Source organism: Lutjanus erythropterus, chromosome 20 (genome assembly GCF_056507025.1).
Source record: "Lutjanus erythropterus isolate fLutEry1 chromosome 20, fLutEry1.hap2, whole genome shotgun sequence".
Taxonomy (NCBI): Eukaryota; Metazoa; Chordata; class Actinopteri; order Lutjaniformes; family Lutjanidae; genus Lutjanus; species Lutjanus erythropterus.
The window spans coordinates 27,363,842-27,384,491 of record NC_139336.1 but is presented as its reverse complement, the minus strand read 5'-3'; the positions used below and the strand labels follow the sequence as shown (position 1 = coordinate 27,384,491).

Below are 20,650 nucleotides of genomic sequence, written 5' to 3'. Positions count from 1 at the left end.
CAATACCAAATTAAGAAAAATCCTATCTTAGACCTTTCTGGTCCTAACCTAAAAGTTAAGATACTAAATTTCTGTAGTACAGCCCCAGGACTGCACCCTTTAGTGTAGAAGTCTCTTCTTGCATTGCTAATGTTGATGAGTAACAATATTGTGTGTGAATTTACAGGTAGTGGATAGAGGAACATATGATAATTGTTGATTTTGTGGTGTAGATTGTGAAATATCAATACTGTGCATTTGTGAAATGACACTAAACAAAGTAGGAACAAAGATTCAGCATACTGAAACAGTAATATGGCATATGTCTATACATTTAATGATTTATTTATGCGATAGGAGTTCTCCAAAGAGAACATGAAGTGTAGTATTTTCACACGGTGCCTCTTCTCTCATTTTTCAGTGTTTGCCACACAGACAGATAGCCTGATCGACCATTATTACCAGCTGCCAGCTGGTGTCACAGCTTTTTCCAACATAGCAACAATTTAGTGCTGTGAAGTCAGCAGTGCTAAGTCAAAAGGACACAAGGAGGATATAGCTCCACGCCATGTGGGACAAAGTTTCCATGCCAACACACAACCAGCTGAACGTTCATCTCCAGCTCGTGTTTATAATAAATCCAGTCAGGAATCTTTTTTTTTTTGTTCTGCAGCTTCATCAAGGTTTCAGACAAGGCTTCCCTTTGAGAGGAGGGTGCAAACTCTTGTGCTCCTGCTCGATCGAACGCAGCCCTCATCCAGAAATGCCTCTCCTCTGAGCAGGCCTCAGTCCTGTTCAGCACAGAGCCACCTCCTATAGCATGCCCCTGTCACTGTGAGACAAAAGGCAGCAGCTGTCACATGAAGGACAAAATCCCTCAAGTCTAAACAATCTCCAGACTTGTGGTCGCACACGCACTTCTCACACAGCGTTGGTATGTGGTGGCTCTGATGAGTCTGTCGTTAAGGGTGTGCATGTAGCGCTGGTGTCCTTCATGCTCAGCTTCTCGGTCCCGTTCCTTGGTTCTTCTCTCCGTCTTCTCCTCCGCCAACACAATCTGTACCTACGACTGACAGAGATGCAAACATGTTATACAAAGGACCCAAACACGTGAGCATGAACATGTCAGCACTTTGGGAAATTCGCTTATTCGCTTTCTTGCAGAGAGTTAAGACTCATTTATGTTCCATGTACATATGTTAACTCTTTCCCCACCACTGACGAGATATTTTGTGAATTGCGGTTTTCACTGCCAGGTGATAGGGGATGCTGGGATGGATTATCTGACAAAAAAATTGTCACTCTAAAAAGAAGAGAACTGCTGGAATGAGCAGCAGAAGAAGAAGATGGCGCTATCTAGAATGAAAACGTTGGTGCTCAGTGGGAGCGTTGCAACCTGGCCACAGAGCGGGGCCGCCCACGCCGCAGCCCCTGGGAGTCACGCCACAGCCGGGTCAGATAATAATAATGCAACCAACCAACATTTAAGTGCTTTTAAAAAAGAACTGTAACCATGTATAGGTCACCTAGTCTGGTGAAAAAACAACCAACAGCCTAAATTCTACATGTATATGATAGTGTACATCAGGTTCTTTTCATGCTGGTGTTGATCTGGAGCGTATATCAGCAGACTTCAGGGGACCGTGCACATGAACGTCTCATAAGACAGTGAGTATTAAATAGTTAAATAATGCCAGCATTTCTCATCTTATCGCGAGTCCAGGTTTGTCCCCTACCAGCCCACATTTTGGTTGCAAAAGCACTACGCTAAGCTAAGAGAATGGTATTGATCTTCTAACTCAACAAGACAACAAATAAGTGTAGTTCCCATAATGCCAAACTATATATTGTTGAATCAGATGTAAAAAAACATCTATCTGAACTTACTGTGAACAAAAGCAGATGAATACGATGACAATAATGAGAAGAACGAGCCCTGCTATGACGCAGATAATTATGATTTGACGTTTCTCTCCTATCTGCCAGTCCAGGTCCAGATATTCACACCTGGAACCAATGTAACCATGCAGACACCTGAGACAAACAAACAAAGGGGGAAAAAAAAACTTTCATGACTTCAATGATTTTCAACTGATCTCCATGGACTTCAGGTTCAAAACCCTTCACGGTGCAGGAATACACAGTAACAACAATGGGCCTCATGCAAGAACCACTCATATGAACAGATTTGTTCTTTAGGAGAAATTGTTGCATTCACCAATTTTTCTCGTATTTTCGTTCTTTCAGTTACAAACAAAATTCACGAGCGGACCAGACATGTCGTAGAGTCATGCGCCGTTAGTCTGCTGTTATCCATCTGAAGTTTTTCACTAATCACTGTATATTTCCTCACTCTGAAGACATTTTTAGTTTGAAAATTAAATTACTCTTCATAAGTATGTCCATGTCATCCTGTTTGACTGAATTCTAATCTAATTGTAAATTTACATATAAAGCCTAGCATCATTAATTTAATTATGTATAATTGTATGTATAAAGGGGTTTGGCCGTATATCTTCACATGCAGGTCTATGAAATTGCTGTTCATGGGAACATCCTCACTTATCCAGTTCTCCATCTCCATGATGGAAACTTTCCCCTCTCCTCTCCTCTCGCTGCAGTCATCCGTCGCCACTAAGATACGCTCAGGAGGATCATTTACAGTTACCTGAAGTTATGAGTGTTTGTTGAATCTGACGTGTCGTGTTCGTATGAGAGAAGTCAAGATAAGAAGACAAAAATGTTCTTGCATGAGGCCCTTTGACTCTACTTCCATTTTCATCTGTTCTGTTCCAAATTCCTTTCAATTTTCCTCTAGCAACTTTGAATTTTTCCTTCCCGTCCTTTGTACAGTTGCTTTAACCCCAGTATCTCCATCTTTTTTTTTTTTTTTTGCAGTAGACGTCTCTCACCTGCAAGACGGTGCCTTCTGCTCTTGAATGTAACGACACTCCCCGTGGACACAGTAGTTTGTGAGTTCCTCAGGACATTTTGAGAAGTGACCGCCCCACTGTCCTGTATCTGTTGTGTCTGCTGGAAACATGAAGTGGCAAAGTTTGACGTTAGCATCATCGTTAAAGTTTCTCAGATGATGTTTTGTGTTCAAATGAGAAGATAGATATTTTGGGAAACTCTTTCTTCCTGAAAGTTAGATGAGAAAACTGATAGCACTGTGGTGTCTATATATTCAATAGGAGGCTAATGCCAGCAGCCAGTTAGCTTAGCTTAGTTTAACATAAAGACTGGCAATTGAGAAACAGCTAGTTTAGAAGGTAACCAAATCCACTTATCATCACCTCAAAACTTTTCAAATTAACACTGTTAAATTATCACCTCTAGCTTCACATATTTACTGTCAGGGGAGGAAGTAACTAATTACAAACACTTAAGTTACTGCAATTAAGTCGTTTTTTGGGTACTTTTATGAATAGAGTCTGTAAGTCTGTACTTAGGTATTCATTACACCAATTACTTAGTTATTTTCAAAATCATAATTGAGTACTGAGTACAAGTTGAATTAATATCCAAACCTTTCATTTATATTTTTTAGCCAATCAGGTGATCTGATCACAAACGAGCCAATGAAAACTACTACTGATGATAAACTAAACACGACAGCAGCCACAGGTTTGGAGTGAGGATTAATCGTCATTAAGAACTTAACCAATTAAAAAATTATTCATGGATATTTAATTTAATTTGTTAATAATTTATTTTATTAATTTAATTTTTAAAGACAAAACTAAATGATGAAACAAAACAAAGAAAAATTGAAATTGAGAAAAAAGTATGAAAAAACAAAAAACAAATGTTTTTTAATGATTAATGATTAAACGATTGTTAGCATTTTCAACTACTGGTTAAGAAAAAGTTTAAATTTTAAACCCTAGTTTGGTGAGATGAGTGTGGCCACTGAGCAGAACAGAGAGGATGCTGGGAGTAATTTTACTTAATTTTGATTAAATGTCCGCATTGATAATGTGATGTGAAAAGGAACACTAATACTCTGGCCTTGACAGTAATACTCTGAGTAGTTTTTGAGATAAGTACTTTTATTTGTAATTGAGTAATAATTTAGTAATGTAACAGTACTGTCCACAGTAAAGACATTAGTGTGGTGTCAGACTTGTGTAACTCTTGTCAAGAAAGCGGGAAAGCTAATTTCCCAAAATATCGAACTATTTCTGTAACTGAGTCACGTTCGGTCAGCTTGCTTCTTTGACGTACATCCTCACCTTCTGGCATGGCCCTCGTGTATAAATAGACTGTTTGCAATACAATCCAGACAGGAGTCCTGATGAATCAGTGCCAAGCCTCGGTGTCATCAAGGTCTTATTAACCACGTGTTTCAATTATTACAATTCCTCACTAAATGAAATACATGCTGAGGTGAGATATAGTTACACCACAGTTCCCATTAACCCCATCTATCTCCCTTCCCTCTCTTCTCTCCAGCTCACAAACACTTAAAACACGCCCTAACACAACACAGCTGCTCGTGGGTCATAGTGCTGAACTTCTGACCACCGGTTACACATACTGCTTTTTATACCACAGGCCGCCGCTATCTTTACAACCCATTCCCATGAGATTATCTTTGAAAATGAGCTTGTAAAAGAATACTGCTGTTCAGGTGACTTCAATGAGAGCGCTTCAGTTGTTACGTGATACCTGACATCCAGTTGCTGCCATGACCCCATTGTTAAAAAGAGAAATATCCTGTTACAAAGTTCAAAGGAGTAGTTTGGAAAATTTGGTTTCTTGACGAGAGCATAGGTGATAAGATCGATACTCATCTCATGTCTGTTCGCTAAAGATGAAGCAAAAGCCAGCAGTTAATCGGTTTAGCTTAACAAGGGAAACACCTAGCCTGGAAAGGAATATAGCCTAAAAAGATGTGTTTTTTAAGTCGAGTTATATTTATTCCAATTTCTGGTCATTCTGCTAAGCCGACCTGCTGCTAGTTGTAGCTAGCCAGCGGCTGGTTAGTTTAGCTTAGCTTCGTGGGGCAAACAGCTTGCCAGGAATGAAATAAAAACATCTACCCACATAATTAATAATAATAAACGTCATCTAATTTATTTAATCTTTCCAAAAAACATAGTGTAAAATTTACAAGTTGTAGAGGGAGTTGATTGATTGATTGAATAATTATGTTCCCCACTGTTTCCATTCTTTCTGCTAAGCTAAAATAACACACTGCTGATTATTGCTAGCTAGCAGTTGGTTAGTTTAGCTTAGCTTCACAAGGGGAAACAGCTAGCCTGGAATGTAATAAAAATGTTCTCTAGCACCTTAGCTAACCAATGAACATGTTGTCATGTCAGTCTACAAAAAAGTATTCTTTAAAAATGAAAAGTTGCATGAAGTTGACAGATGAATTACTTTTATTCCAGTTTCCAAGCTTTTGGTTAAGTTACACTGACCTGTTGCTGGTTGTAGCTAGTCAGCAGCTGGTTAGTTTAGCTGAACTTCACAGCCTAAAATGGAATAAAAATGTCTGCCAGCACCTGTAAGCTAACTAATGAACATGAAATTTCATTTAATCTGGTCAAAAAACATAGTGTAAAAACTTAGCTGGAGGATGAGTTGTTTACCCCAGTTTTCAGTCTTTCTGCTAAGCTATTCAGCAGCTGGTTTTAGCAAGTCAGCAGTTAGTTTAGCTTTGCTTAGCAGGAAATATAGCTCATTTGTTTAATGCAGAATCCATAGTGCAATTAAAATGAAAGTTGTGGTTTGAGAGGGATTTGAGATGATGAGTTATGTTTCCATCTTTCTGCAAAACAAAGCTAACCTGTTGCTGGTTAGCCTCATATTTAGCATACAGACATGTGAGTAGTGTCAAACTCCTAAACTAACTCTTGACAAGAAAGCAAAGAAACATCAAATCCTGATTCTGGGAAAGTTAATTCTGATGAAGCAGCTCCTAAATCGTTTATTATAGTGAAAAATATTGTTGTTTTCTCCTTAGACATTGTTTTTGTCAAACAAAGAAAAACTATTTTTAAGGAATTGAATTACAATGCAGAACGAGAGTTGACAGTGCCTCTCCTCAAGAGTTGATGTGTTTTACAAAAACACAGTTTAACAACCAGCTCAGTCTCCTGATCAGTTCAAGCACTTTAATTACTCCTCTGCTCCCTGGAGAGCCTGAAATATGACTCCTCCACAATAAAATGCTTCTATTTCTGTCTTTGCTCATTTTTTTCCCTCCCCCGTCAAGCCTTTTAATGCGTAGGTGTGTTTTGCATGTTTACATCCACATCTGTGCTTGGCCCGTTCTTCCACGAAACCTCCACCTTAAAAAAAAAAAAAAAAAAAAACCTTCAAAGGCAACACCGCAAAAGGAACCGCCTCATGTCCACATCTACCTGTGCAATTGTCTCCGTTGCCATGGTGATGACAGTGGGACACAGTCCGATTGGCAGACTCGTCTGTGGCATTCCATTCTGCCAGAGAGTATTTGCATAAGGCCAGAGCTGCAGCCAGAAACACAAACAGACAAAAAAAAAACAGAGGAAACAATCACACACACACATACAACGCTCACAACAAATAAATATAAATATGCACGTGCACAATGCCTGCGGAATAGGATCTGCATAAGAGACGACAGGAAAAAAAAAAAATGCACGATCACAAGTAGAGTTATTGGTGAATAGCTGCTGAGTCATGATGCCAGCCAGCCTTATAGGGTAGAAGAGAGTGCTGATTTTGTTCACGCCCACTCCTGTCTCTCAGACACACACTTTTACTGCTCTAAACAAAACACACATGAACTGCCCTGGTCACTCTTAGAGAATCACATAAATAGTTTCACCACACACTGTGTAAACATATAGATAGGCTGTATTATATGGGGTTATTACACTTCCCCAATTGTCGTATCTCATTCTGCATTAGGGAAGCCTGTTTTGACAATGATCAGTAATCACAGTGGATATTCCTGGTGTTCATTCAATCATTAACCAATACTCATATCTGCTGTACAAATATAGCTCAACAGGGACAGCACTGTCTTCAAACCAGCTCTGACTGTATTACAAAGATGTTGAAAAGATGCCCAAATAATCAAAACAACACAAATATTAAAAATAATAATTACATGTAAACAACACTCCGGCATGTCTGCAATCTATTATGCTAAAACCAGCCTTCTGCTTTTATTAAAAGTATAAAACAACAGTAAATCTTACCTGTAACTATTCCTACATAGAGTCTGTACACCTTTGCCATCTCCTCACTTGATCAAAGTGCTCATCCGACACATGAAAGTTCAGAGTCATTGACAAACAGGAGTGAAACTGGATCAACCCTTCCTCAGAGGTCAATGACCTATGAAAAAGGTGTGTACAAGCTGTGTAAGTTCCCCAGTGGTGTGTCGTGTTGTGGTCCTTCATTGATGGCGGTTAGGTTCATAATCATCCAGGAAAGCTGGAGGCAATAACTTAAGAGCACACACACACACACACACACACTCACTCACAGCCCAAAGTGCTTCCCTGGACTGTGACTGGACTGCACTCTTCAGTGTGTGTGTGTGTGTGTGTGTGTGTGTGTGTGTGTGTGTGTGTGTTAGAATAGAAAAAGGGGTGGCACTGAAACCCAACTCTCTGCTCTCTGCTCCCCGCCCACACCTTTAAAGGAGACTACGGCTCCATTCAAGCTCTTCAGGTTATTTCCTCGTCGAAGAACAACTGCACCTTTATACCTGACTTTCTTTTTCTTAAGGCTTAAATGACAGGCGGGACGCTCACAGACACGAAAACAACAGACGGTTTAACAGCAAAGCAGCTCAGAGTCCATTCATACTTTCCATTGTGTTGCCTTGTAGAGGAACGTGCTCGTGTCTGAACTGAGTTTTGCAACAGAATGAAACACACTGCAGCAACATCTGGGCTTCTTGTTGGTCAAGACTGACTCCTGCAGAGAATGAATCAACTGGAAGAAAATTTGATGTGAAAGTTCAAATGACTCTAACTAATATTTGTACATTACTTGAATATTTCCCAGAAGTGGGACCAAGTCATTGTTTTGTCCTGAACTTTGGGTTTCAAGACTCATAATGCAACAGTGAGTTTAAAGCCTTATTGATTTACAGAGTTATTTAGAGGTTTGTTAGCTACACATTAGCTCGCTAACTATGTTAATATTAACCGGGGGACTGAAACTTGCATGTGACTCTTTAGCCCCTCTCCAGAAGCTCCCTGTGTCTTTGGCAAAAAAAGGAAATTAATAATAATAATAATAATAATAATTATTATTATTATTATTATCATTATATATAGTAGATTATCAATGTCATGAAGATCTGATAATATAATAAACTGAGGGTCCTGAATCCCACTCAGGGTCGCAAAGCCTTCTTGAGTTTTTTAAGGGTTATAAGAAAAACTTTAATATATATGCAGTACACCAAATTCTCATCCATTTCTGTGAAGAAATGAGCTTTGAAACTCTGCAAAACAGGCTCATCCTGCATCAGAAAAGTATGCAGTTAAAACAATTTGTTTCATACCTTTCCTGTGATTTAATCGGCTGATGAAAAACAGGCCACTCGTCTGGGAGAGGAAAAGAAAACTGTCAAGCTGTGCGAGAATTAGTTTAACGAGCACTTTAAGATAAATATAAGAGAAGACTGTGCAGAGACCAGCAGGAGCTAAAACGCAGTCTGTCTATACAGTATATTACGCACATTAATGCCTGTGAGTGTGTCCTCAGATTTCTTTTTCCTGCTGCAAACGTCCAGTCTTAATTTGCAACCACCATCATAGCAGTTTTTTTGTTTACAGACTATGGTATTGGCATGCTTCATGTCTATGTAGACAAACATAATACAAAAATAAAGGAGAAACATACTCCTTACATCTGAAATAAATACTGATAATAAATAAATAGGGGAGAAAAAAGAAAAAAACATGATCGGTCTCCATCCCAATCCCTGACTGCACTAAAAAATTTGGTTCTGTGTGCAAGATGCAAGAGTAAAGGTTTCCAAAATCTTCTCAGAATCTTTCAGCCTGGCCTCTCAAGGTGAAGTCTGTGCCTAAGTTTTGGGACCCATAATTTTAAAGTTGGAGCATCTTTCTTTTTCCAGAATAATAGGATTAGCTTCTTTGCAGTGATAAGGCCACACGCCAGGAGACAGTGTTCTGCCTGTTTTAGTTTCTTTTACATCTTTGAATATATCCCCAGAATGATCAAAACTGGGTCTGGTTCTTGTCTTAGACAAAAAAGTGAAGATATTAATCCAGTAATTTTGTATTTTGGAACAGAGAGCAAAGCTGTGGTGTGAAATACCTTCCTCTGAATTGCATTTTTCACACATGTGAGAGATCTCTGGAAATATTTCATATAACTTTTCTTTGAAATAGTTTATGGAACATGTGTGTATGTAACCTAGACTAGTAGTTGAGCGATTTAGGTCAACGGGATATTCAAAGGGCTCATTTTTGTCCCTTCTATGGAGAGAAATCAGCAGGAAATGAATAGCCAAATGCTGTATGAATTAAGACAGCTGCAGAGCAAAGATTAGTGGATGAGACTCTGGTACAAGAGGTGGATGGTGGCACCACCTGCAGGACGACCTGCAGCTCATGATGGTGATGAGGAAGCTGGAGGATTGTGTCAAAGGGCTCAGTAACAGATCACTGAACTCAGAAGTGTCAAGTCTCACTTCCAACAGCTCTACATTAAATTTATGTATTAATACAAACAAACATGAAGTATCATTGTGTGTTATTTTGGTGTACACTGTTGTAGTAGACCATCGGTTCCCAACCTGAGGACCCCAACCCCCACTAGAGGTCGCCAAAGCTTCACGGGAGTCATGCCTGACTTTAAGGGGTTTAAGAAACTATATAGTTGGCCTATATCTCAGTATTTTATCAATTTCTGTGAAGAAAACTAAATTTAATTCAGAAGAAAATAATGAACTTGACAAAAAGCCTATGAAGTATGAATTATTGTTACAAATTAAAGGAACACATAATGCACAGGAAAGAATCTGCTCAAAATTAATCCACTCATTTTACTCTTTTCCTGTAATTATTGTGTTCATTATTTGGGTTAATTGTGTAGTTTATCAGATGTTCTGTACTGTTATTGTTATGCATCGACTATAATATAAAATATGTCATTTAGACAGAGGTTGTCAGTTTAATCAGTGATAGAAAAATGCCTTAAGCAATACAGTTAGTCGATGGTATCATGTAACTCTACTTGGCTGCTACTAATAACACCAGTATGTCCTCTCTCATCTCTCTCTCTTGATCTTATGGTGACGTATAAAATGTGTTACTGAGTCTTTTCAAAAGCTCATAATGTGATTACTGGTGTGCTCCTTTTGTTTCCAAAAACAAAGGACCTAAATGAACACTAATTAAAAGAGTACACATCTAGTAAAAATGCAATGTATGTCTAAGGATTTAGAAAATTAAATATATTAGAATACTGCACCATACTTTGTGTAAAGTTTACTCAGTTAAATTAAACTCATAATTAGCAAAGTTTACAAATAAATATTATCAAGCACATGTAGAAATATACTAAATGCATTAAAGATTATTGTGTTTTCAAAGCATGATGTGACAGATAAGACACACTGCATATTACATAAGTTAGAATTTAAATGAGGGCCGTCAGTGGAAAAAAAGGTTTCCGTCACTCAAAGGGCTCTATTGAAGTTTGAAAGTCACTCTGTTGAGCTCCACAACAGATCATACTGCAGCCACAGTCACTACATTTAAAAGTTGTATGGAAAGCTTTCTTCTGTCAAACTTCACGCACTTTGCAAGTTATTTTGGGTTAAAATGTGAATCAGCTTCACGCTGCTCTCGTGGTTTCTGTTCTAACGAGTTTCTCAGATAATATTGATCTGAATCTGCTCATTTTCATGCAAGAAGTGTCAAAAAAAGGAGGAACATCTGATGGTTTACTTTTGGACGTAGGTTGTAGGAAAGGAGGCATCAGAACGGGAAAACTATTGAGACTTGTCCAAGAGGAACAGTGTACTGAGAGGAAAAGGAAGTGGCAGAATAGGGAGCTCATGACTGGCCAGACCTCTTTCAGGCTGATGTAGACTGTTTCTGAGACCTTCAATTCTGTCTACAACTTCAAATATAACAGTTCCATTTAATTTGGATTTTTGTACAGAGTAAATTAAATAAACAAACATAAAACACCAGCTAAATGACTCAACACACTCGAATAAAACATGATTCATAATGTACGGTCTCCACATGATGGTGATTCATGTTTTATTTCTGATCTAGCACAGATTTCAGCTTGTTAATTTGTTCCAAAACGTGTTTAAAAAGTCTCTCTAAAGGCGGAGTGAAGTGTGACTCCGTGTTGAGTGTCTTTGCAGTTTTGAACAGGAAGACCCAGTTTCCTCTCTCTGGCTGCGCTCCTAACTTAGACTGAACATCAGGAAGCTCCGACGCCGCGAGATTCCAAGGCGTAATTTAGATCCTGGCTATAAACATCCGTTTTGTATAGATTAATGATGCTATATGACTCTGCCACTGTCCGCTGTGTAGAGAAGATATCACATTTATTAGCTTTCAAAGGGTCTTTGAATAAAGACTTTGAAGAAGCAAGTTTATGTAAAGCACTTTAATGTGTTAAAAAGCACATTTGTATTAAAATAGGGCATTTATTCTTAAAAAACATGACATAAAATCAACTAAAAATGGTCAAAAGCAAAATGAAAATCCCTTCTTCTGTGAGTGAAAGGCCACAGTTGTGTCCAGTGCTTCTCCCTCTGCAACAAAGTGCAAAAAAACTTTTATTAATTCCTCATTACAACAATGCAGTAACTACTGTGAGGCTGTAAGCTTTGTGGACTCTGACCTTCACACCACAGCACAGGAGCGTGGTTCTCTGAAGGGGTTGCTGCCTGTGGGGACTCCGACCAGCAGCGCGTCTTTGCCGGCGTTCTGCAGACAGTACTGCTGGAGCTCCGCAGCCGCCTGCGACACCTGAGAAACACAGACATTTTAATTTTACCGTACCACATTCTGATAAATCACCCTTTAAAAATGGTCCATAAGCATTAGTTAATGTTTTTATTAAGGGTCCAGTGTGTCAAATTTACAGGGACCGGAGGACCCAGACATATTGTAGAGAAGTGAAAACACTAATTTTTAATTTCAGCTGATTATACACTAATGAAAACATATTTATGAATAATATATTCAATTTCTGCCAGTAAATCTTACACACTGGCCCTTTAATGGTTGAAAGCTGTTAATAAGAACAACTTCTGGTTTGCTAGTTTGCAGAAAAACCTCCTGTATTTTTAGCTACCTATTTATTTCATTACAGATTCCTCTCCACTTAACTCATAGAAACAGGCTGCAGGGAATTTGGACCAAAACCCCTTTATAAACAAATATTAAAGTTTACCACTGCAGACTGGACACAGGAGCACCCCGTAGAAACAAACTGAGGTTGTTTGAGGTTCTCTTTGGATAAGAATACAGTCTTTGTTTTAGGGTCTAGTATGACCATGCCATGACAGTAAAGGTGTTTCAGTTGTTTAAGAACAGACTGCCTTGGATTTTTTGTGATTTTTGCAGTTTTTCTGATATTAGAAATGTGGACAAACAAGACCCTTTATTAATGACTTATTAACATTTATGAGCGTAGGCTTGATGGATTAAAGGTCAACTTTATTGTCACATATACTGCACGTTATAGAGTATTATGTACAGTGACATTTAGTCTCTGCATTTAACACATTCTGGTATTAGGAGCTGTGGAGAAAGCCCATGCAAGCACAGGAGAAGCATGCAAACACCATCACGCCTTTAGAAATTGACATTTCTTTTTTTGGGGGTATTTTCGCCTTCATTTGATAGGGGGCAGCTGAAGATATGGCAGGTAGGGGGTAAAGAGAGAGGGGGTATATATATGATGGCATATTAGAATTTGAGAAACGCGAGTCCCTTTATTAATAACTTATTTCTAACGTTTATGCAAACTTGATGGCTTATTAGAAAGCGAGAAGCCACAGCCCCTTTATTAAAAACTTTCTAGGAGTCAACTGAAGAGCAGAAAACACATTTAATGCTTGAGGAGATTTCCACTACCTACCAAAACCATAATTATTGTTTGTGAATTATCTATAAAGTCCACTCATCAATGAAATGCTGCAAGCACAAACTTTACCGTCAATATATTGTTTGTTCTTAAAGCGTAAAGTTTGAATATTTTTCCCCATCAACTCCTGATGAGAGTAAGAGTTGCATGATTTATGTGTGTTTCCAAAGCCTTAGTTTGAGGGGAAAAAAAGCGTTGTTATAATTATCCCATTCTCCTATCCGCCCCACAATCAGCATCGGTTCCAAAATGTAATGTGTTCTTCCTTGACCCAAACTGAGGTCAGCAGTTTTTCTGTAATCCTGCTGACAAACAGACAAACAGCACTGAGAGCAAAACTTCCTTGGTGGAGGTGATTAAGAGCTAAAAAACCAAGCAAGTTTGATGCTTGAGGGGGATTTTCCACAACCTGTCAAGACAAAATTAATTCGTATAAATCTTGTTGTAAATGATCTGTAAAGCATAAATGATTCATTAATCATAAGGTCATTGATTAATGCTTGGAAACCCTTAATACATGGCGACTTATCAGAACGTAGCTCCATTTTGTTTTTTTACAAAGAGGTCATCAACATCACTGAAAATGAGAAAGTGTTTGCCAGAGGCTCATTTTCAGCTGATGTACCTCGGCAAGTTCGTAAAATACCTTTTAAAACAGCAATAAGACAATCAACATGTGAAAGACAGCTGAGTAGAGGATAAAAAGCATCAAGGAGTAAACCAAGCAACATGCAGAGTAAAAAGAAATTAAGAAATAAGACAGATAAGACAAAACATTAGATCACAATACAGGAGACACGAGTAAAACCATTAAGAAAGTTGGATGAAAAGGACAAGGGAGAGTAGCTTCACACAAAAAACACACTTTGACATCCTCACATCACACGAGAAGTGTTCAAATATTTAGACTATCTGTGACGTATGTGTGTTAAACTACAAATATCTACAGTAAATCTGACATATGTCCTATTTTAATGTATTAGAGTGTTTGGTGAGAGCACAACACTACATTTCAACCATCTTCTAAATTTACAGCATCACTGTGTTTTAGTCTGATGTTTTTTCACTAAGTAAGTTTATAACAAAAGACTTGAGGCAGTATTGAAAGACCAGGATGTAACAGGACAGATAGGCGACTAATAAATAAATTGTATGAAATAAAAGCAAAAAATATATATATGCTGTAATTTGAGTCTAATTCAGAAGAACAAAAGTGCTTCCTCACTGATCATATTTCATAAATATAACAAAGTTAAACAAATCAATAAAAGCTGAATAGTAAGCCATAACTCTGGTGTTCTTATCTTTTCCATGTAATGTTTTATTTATTTTCTTTACCTTGATTCTTTCCACGCTGGCCTCCAGCTTCAGTTGTTCCACCAGCCGTCGCATGTTGGATAAATTGGAATTGGAGGTCATGTTGGTGGGATTATGTTTTGGGAGAGAAAAATTCCTTGTTTAAAAAAAAAAAGTCCCCTCAGCGTCTGAACGCAGTAATGGACTCTCCACTGATGGGCAGCAATGGGCTCGCGAAGACAGAGCGGCCGAGTTTCTTTCCAAATGACCTCAGTCCACTTCACTGAAGAGACAAGGAGAGATGTGCACACACTGACCTCCAAATGCACTTGAGACGCACTTTAAATTAACTTTAGTTCCCCAGATGCAGATTTATCACAGCATTTAACGCACAGACCACCAGCATACCAGAAGTACTTAGATATATTAATTTTGTGATGCAAAAAGGGAATTTTTTTACACCTTCACTCAAACTTTAAACTCCACCACAGATACAGGGAAAGAGTTAGAGAGAGGGGGAGGCATATAGAGATATAAATACAGAATATATGAGATGTGAAACTTGGAAGAGAGAGAAAAGTAGGAGGAAGGAGTGAAGAGACGGTAGAGGAGGACAGAAGAAAGAGGAAGTCTAAAAAAAAGGGGACGACAAAGGAGGTGGAAGAGGGGAAGAGTACAAAAGGAAGAGAAGTGAAGACAGACAATGAGTGGGAGGATGAGGAGACCAAAGAGGAGGAAGCTAAATGGGACACTTACTGTTACTGTTACTGTTTTTATTATTATTATTATTATCATGATGAAAGGACTTCTACGGACTGCTGCACTTTTGTATTTTAAGTTAATGTCAAGTTCATACAAACTGTAGTTTGTATGCACATTTCAGGGTAAGAAATAATAGTGATAAAAGGATGATTTAATTTTCCACAGCTCTGATCTAACAAATCTAACTGACATCACTACTACAACAAAAACAAAGAACAGTCCGGCAAATCACAAATAAAATCGAGGAGGTGTCCTTTAAAATCATTCCTAAATTTTACCCTGCCAATGGTCACTACATGCAGAAATTCCAGAAATTTTGGCACAGTTCTCACACCTAGAAACTCTGGCAAGAAGCAGATTTGTCATTGATCATGTTTTCAAAGATTTTGTTTTATTATGGAACAATGTTGTGTTTGGTCTCTTTACAAACCTCCAGAAAGACAACAAATATTCTTTTCAAAATAAATGTATTAATACTATTGGTGGGTTAGGGGTTACTTTGGGTTTTAAGAATGCCCAAGAATTTTAAAATTAAATGCTTTGACATAATCTATAAAATCAGATATTATCATATTTATCAGTTATACTTTCTTTATTGGAATAATAAATAATAATTTAAATTCCCCGATAATTTATCATGCACCCCTACAGTCAAATAAATTGAGTGAAAGTACAATATTTAATTTCCATAGTCTATTTTTTTTCTTTCAAGTAGAACTAATAAAAACTAACTACAATAAACATATTTAAACAATAAAAACTTAAACTAAAGAGAGCAAACGCAATCTGGAAGCTAAAGTCAAAAGAACATTAAAAAAAAAAAAAAAAAAAAAAAGGATAAAAACTAATGAAAAAAACAATACCATGACATAATGTAACCTCTAATTTGCTTGTGTTGTGTGTATTCGCCTGTGTGTTTCCTGGGGTTGTTGCAGCGCTTTGGGCCCTCTCGGCCACCGTAGGGATTGGCAGTAAGTAGCTTTGGCAGCGAGGTAAACATGACAGCGAAGCAGGTGAAGCTTCTTCGGGAAATATGAGCTAAAAACGACGCTCAGAGCCGTCAGACCTGCCGGACCCGTCGTCAAGAGACCGCAGCAGACATGGTGGAGGTCTTCACCGGGCGGACCCTCCTCAACAAAGACGGGGATTTTGTCGATCCGGAGGAGGCGTTGAGGAACAAAGTGGTGGGGATCTACTTTTCTGCAGGCTGGTGTCCGCCGTGTCGAGACTTCACACCCATCCTGTGTGATTTCTACACGGAGCTGGTGGACGAGGGCGAGCCTCCTGCTCAGTTCGAGATAGTTTTTGTCTCCTCGGACAAGACGTCCGACGACATGGTTGAATATTATCACGACATGCACGGAGACTGGCTGGCTCTGCCCTGGACAGACGAATACAAACAGTGAGTGTCTCCATCTGATGAAAAGTCAATGCAAGTTTGATCATTCAGTGTAGAAAGTGTGCGGATGTGTCTCTGATTTAAAACCTGAACATTTTAGACTGGTTATAAAGTCAAAAATATAATTAGCTGCTCTTGACTGTGCTTTATTTGTCTTTTATCTTATTAGGAATTAACACAATTGTCCATACAGCCTATTAGGCTTTGCTCAGGCTTATCAGGGTCACCGTCTCAGGGATTAGAGCAGACAGACTGACTTACACTGATTCTCTGTTTGCTTTATTTAGTAAAACAACTTAAAAGTAGCCAGCCATGACCTAAACATGTGCTAAAAGACTGGCATGCAATCTTTGGCAATGATTTTTTGAATTGTGTCCAGTCAGCAGCAGTCAGCAAATAATAAATAAAACAATTACCCATGCAATAACATGGTATTACAGTATTGCAATATTCAATATATCATTACATCTTTATTATAGGGCTGCACAAATAATTGAAATTTTATTGAAATCGCAATATGGCTTTCTGTAATTTTCAAATCGTAGTTGCAGTATTTGCCAAATGCAAATTTTTTAACATAATTTCTTTCAATAGAAATAAGAATAACGATATAGAAGTTACCTCTAATAGTACAAATCTGTCAAAATAATCGCAATTAGGTACTTTTTCAAAATCATTCAGCCCTATGTTATTGTCTAATATACTACAGTATAACATTTCATAATGAGTACTTTCTACACTTCAAGAACATTTAGCTGGTAATTCATCTGTACTGCTGCCTAAGTAACTTTTCTTTTTTTAATGCAGGACTTTTATTGTGGTATTGCACCACTGATGCTTTACCTACAGTATAGTGAACATTTGTATATAAAACCACACACTCGTCGGCATATTAACAAAAAAGGACAACGATTCAATCCAGTATGGGACCTGAATATTCAGAGTCAAAATTAAATTAAATTGAAAAAATAAAATAAAAATATTGCATCCACCATGGTCCCTGGACATTCAGACAAAATTTAATTAAATTAAATTAAATAAATAAATAAAAATAAAATAAAAATAAAATCAATCCAGCATGGACCCTGGATATTCAGAGACTAAATTAAATTAAATTAAATAAAAAAAAAATTCAAATGAAAAAAAAAAATCAATCCAGCATGGGCCCTGGACATTCAGAGACAAAATGAAATGAAATGAAATTAATTGAAATTAAATTAATATATAAAAAATATTCCATCCAGCATCGACCATGGACATACGCAATGGTATATTCAATGAAATCAAACAAACCATAACATTAAAATTGAACTGATCCATCTTTATTATTTAATAGAAAACACTTAATCAAGTCATTATCTATCTTAATTTTTGTAATACAGTAACAAATGTAAAATTGTGTACTTCTCATCTCATCTTATTGTACTGCAAGTTTTTGGTATCATTACATTAGTATTTTGTTTTGTGAAGCCGGTTGTCATCTTATTAGTGGTATCATGATTCTCCAAATCCACGATTCGATATGACTTTCAATTTTAAGGTCAAGATCTGATTCAATTTTTTCATTTTAATTGTTCTTATTTTGCACTGATGGTTATGCCAACAATAGACTATCGAGTCTTGACTTGTAAAGATCAACAAGTCGTACGTTTCATGCCCTGACTATTCCACTTATGTTGTCAAATTCTTCTTTAAAAAGATATGTTGTGTGATATATTGTGATACTGAGTGATATATTGATTATTGAAACTGAAAGCACATTTCGATTGATTTTCAATTTGATATGGAAATTTTAATGCCACAATAAAAGTCCTGCAGTCAAACTGTCACTTTGGAAGAAGTACAGATGTATATCTGGCTAAATGTTCCAACGTTCGGCCCGGGACCAGAACCTGCCTGCCAAAGAGTCCAATCTGTCCTCCGGATGACTTTGCAAAATGTAGAAGCAGCACAGTCATTAATTCCAGACCAGAAAACAATGTCTCAAAAAACAATGAATACTTATTGTGATCACATTTAAAGACATTGAACATTGTGGAAAATATTGTCAATCGGCCGCTTCATTACAAAAGAATCTTTATCAGACTTCTGTCTGACAAAAAGCCCGTTGCTAAGACTCTGCCAGAACCTTAAATTGGTTTAAGACACAGGACAACTTCACCTTCATCATCATCATCTTCTACTTTAGTTTGTATTGATGCATCTTTACTGCACACAAGAGAATTCAAAGATATATAAATATTTCTATAATATACTGGTTCATTGTTAACAACAATTCTCCAGCTGGCAGATCATTCTGAAATGTCATTGTCAAGCACATTATAGTTTTTCACAGAGCAGAAGAAGAAACTATTACAGGTGTCTTTTTGTAATGAATCCCTTTATTTGTCTCTCGTTTGTCTCTCAGTGAGTTGAAGCAGCGCTACAAGATCACAGCGGTGCCCAAACTGGTGATCGTGAAGGAGAACGGCGATGTGATCACAGACAAGGGCAGGAAACAGATCAGAGACCGAGGCCTGGCCTGCTTCAGGTCCTGGCTGGACGCTGCAGAGATCTTTCAGAACTTTAAGGGTTAGGAAACGTGAGGAGGACGAAGACGAAGATAATGTCAACCCGTCTATTCACATGGGCTCCCGTAGCCACGTTACAGAGAACAAAACCAAAGTAAAAAAAATATATACACTCGCTTTACTTCAGTTGTTCCCAACGTGGGAAGATGATTATTAAAGAACAAATTCTATTTGTGTTGCACAAAATTCTGTTTATTTTTTCAGATTTGTCTCTATTTTTTGCTTCTTTCTTGTCAAATACCGATATTTTTTACTTCTCAAACACTGTAAAATCCTTCAAATGAAGCAATCTCAGAAGGAAAACTCTAACCTTGGTTAAATTGCTAACAAAACATGCTTTGATGAGGAGATCACAAGTAGATATTGGTTTGTTTTTAAGGCTTTACAAGCCAAAGAGGTTGTGGAACATTTCTTTTAGCAAACATCCTATGCATTTAATAAGACAAACCTCAGGCGTGTCCATTATGGTTCACATGTGAAAAATACTTGTGTGCGTGTTTAGTATGAATCATTCGAGCCAGCTGTTGTAGTTTTCATGCATTCATTGATGTTCTTGATAATGCACTAAACAGCTAAACTTTGCCTGTATTAAAGGGATAGTTTGGACTTTTTTTAATGGGGTTGTATGAGGTACTTATCTGTAGTCTGTGTTTTACCTACAATAGATGGCGGTCGGCGTGCCCCCAGTTTGGAGAAGCAGCAGGAGTACCAGTTTAGGAAGCTAAGCAACGTACTGCTGTGGACAGTCAGCAACAAAACTTATTTCATCCACCTTCATATCAGCTAAGTGTACACTACATTTAAAACATTTTTAATGCTTTACCTTGCTGTCAGACAGCCCTTTTCTAACAGGAAATCGCGATTGTAGAGGCCAAATGTCACTTTCTCCAAAACCACCAGACTCCATTGGAAAAAACTGTAATTTTACCTTGTAGAACATGTGAGTTGCTGATCCGCTGCTGCCTCAATCGGGTAGTTAGTTTGTGTTATTTTGTGACTTCTGTGCTTTAAACGGTTAGTTTGGAGTCATGAAGGTCACACAATAATGCAAAGAAACTAACCGATGGAGGCGATGGTAGAGCGGCAACGTTGTTCTGCAAGGTAAAATTAGTGGTTTTGCCAGTGGAGTTTGGTTGGTTTGGAGAGAGCGATATTTGGCCTTTCTAAGAGCAGTTTCTCAGGAGAAAAGACTATCGAACGGTGAGGTAAAGCAAAGTGTACACTTAAACTGATATTGATCTTTTTGTAGGTTGGTCTTTTTTTGGTTGCAGTACATTGCTTAGTATCCAGCTTAGTAGCCATCTACTGCACAGTAGGTAATACAATGACTGTGGATAAGTACCTCATACAAACCGACTTTAAAAAAACTGAACTATCCCTTTAAGTAGATATCTTCTTTCCAGAGAGCTTGCTTTTATATATTTAAGGTTTGACTTGTAGTTCTACTCTGAGCTGCCTGTATATTTTTATATTTTGTTTTTTTATGAGTAGTTAAGACATTTATTATTAAAAAATAAATATATGAAAATATGAATGAATT

The 20,650-nt window shown here is 37.7% G+C and overlaps 3 protein-coding genes across 4 annotated transcripts; 1 reads left to right on the top strand and 2 right to left on the bottom strand.

Annotated features, from left to right (window-relative positions):
* Window positions 1-293: 293 nt before the first annotated feature.
* On the bottom strand, window positions 294-7,485 carry btc (betacellulin, epidermal growth factor family member). 2 transcript variants are annotated; one of them, XM_084746436.1, is made up of 5 exons: window positions 7,176-7,485; window positions 6,351-6,458; window positions 2,892-3,009; window positions 1,867-2,013; window positions 294-1,048 (listed from the first exon to the last, which is right to left on the bottom strand). In XM_084746436.1, exons 1-5 carry the CDS (start codon window positions 7,213-7,215, stop codon window positions 901-903), a joined length of 561 nt encoding a protein of 186 aa, XP_084602562.1. In that variant the 5' UTR covers window positions 7,216-7,485; the 3' UTR covers window positions 294-900. The 2 variants fall into 2 exon arrangements, with proteins under 2 accessions (XP_084602562.1, XP_084602561.1); XM_084746435.1 differs by having other exon boundaries at window positions 2,892-3,012; window positions 7,176-7,484.
* Window positions 7,486-11,580: 4,095 nt separating this feature from the next.
* Window positions 11,581-14,861, bottom strand: gng10 (guanine nucleotide binding protein (G protein), gamma 10). The gene is made up of 3 exons (XM_084745728.1): window positions 14,422-14,861; window positions 11,833-11,960; window positions 11,581-11,743 (listed from the first exon to the last, which is right to left on the bottom strand). The coding sequence occupies exons 1-2, from the start codon at window positions 14,500-14,502 to the stop codon at window positions 11,835-11,837; spliced, it is 207 nt and encodes a 68-aa protein (XP_084601854.1). The 5' UTR covers window positions 14,503-14,861; the 3' UTR covers window positions 11,581-11,743; window positions 11,833-11,834.
* A 1,218-nt stretch (window positions 14,862-16,079) lies between these two features.
* On the top strand, window positions 16,080-19,214 carry nxnl2 (nucleoredoxin like 2). The gene is made up of 2 exons (XM_084746583.1): window positions 16,080-16,543; window positions 18,948-19,214. Exons 1-2 carry the CDS (start codon window positions 16,242-16,244, stop codon window positions 19,114-19,116), a joined length of 471 nt encoding a protein of 156 aa, XP_084602709.1. The 5' UTR covers window positions 16,080-16,241; the 3' UTR covers window positions 19,117-19,214.
* The last annotated feature ends 1,436 nt before the right edge of the window (window positions 19,215-20,650 follow it).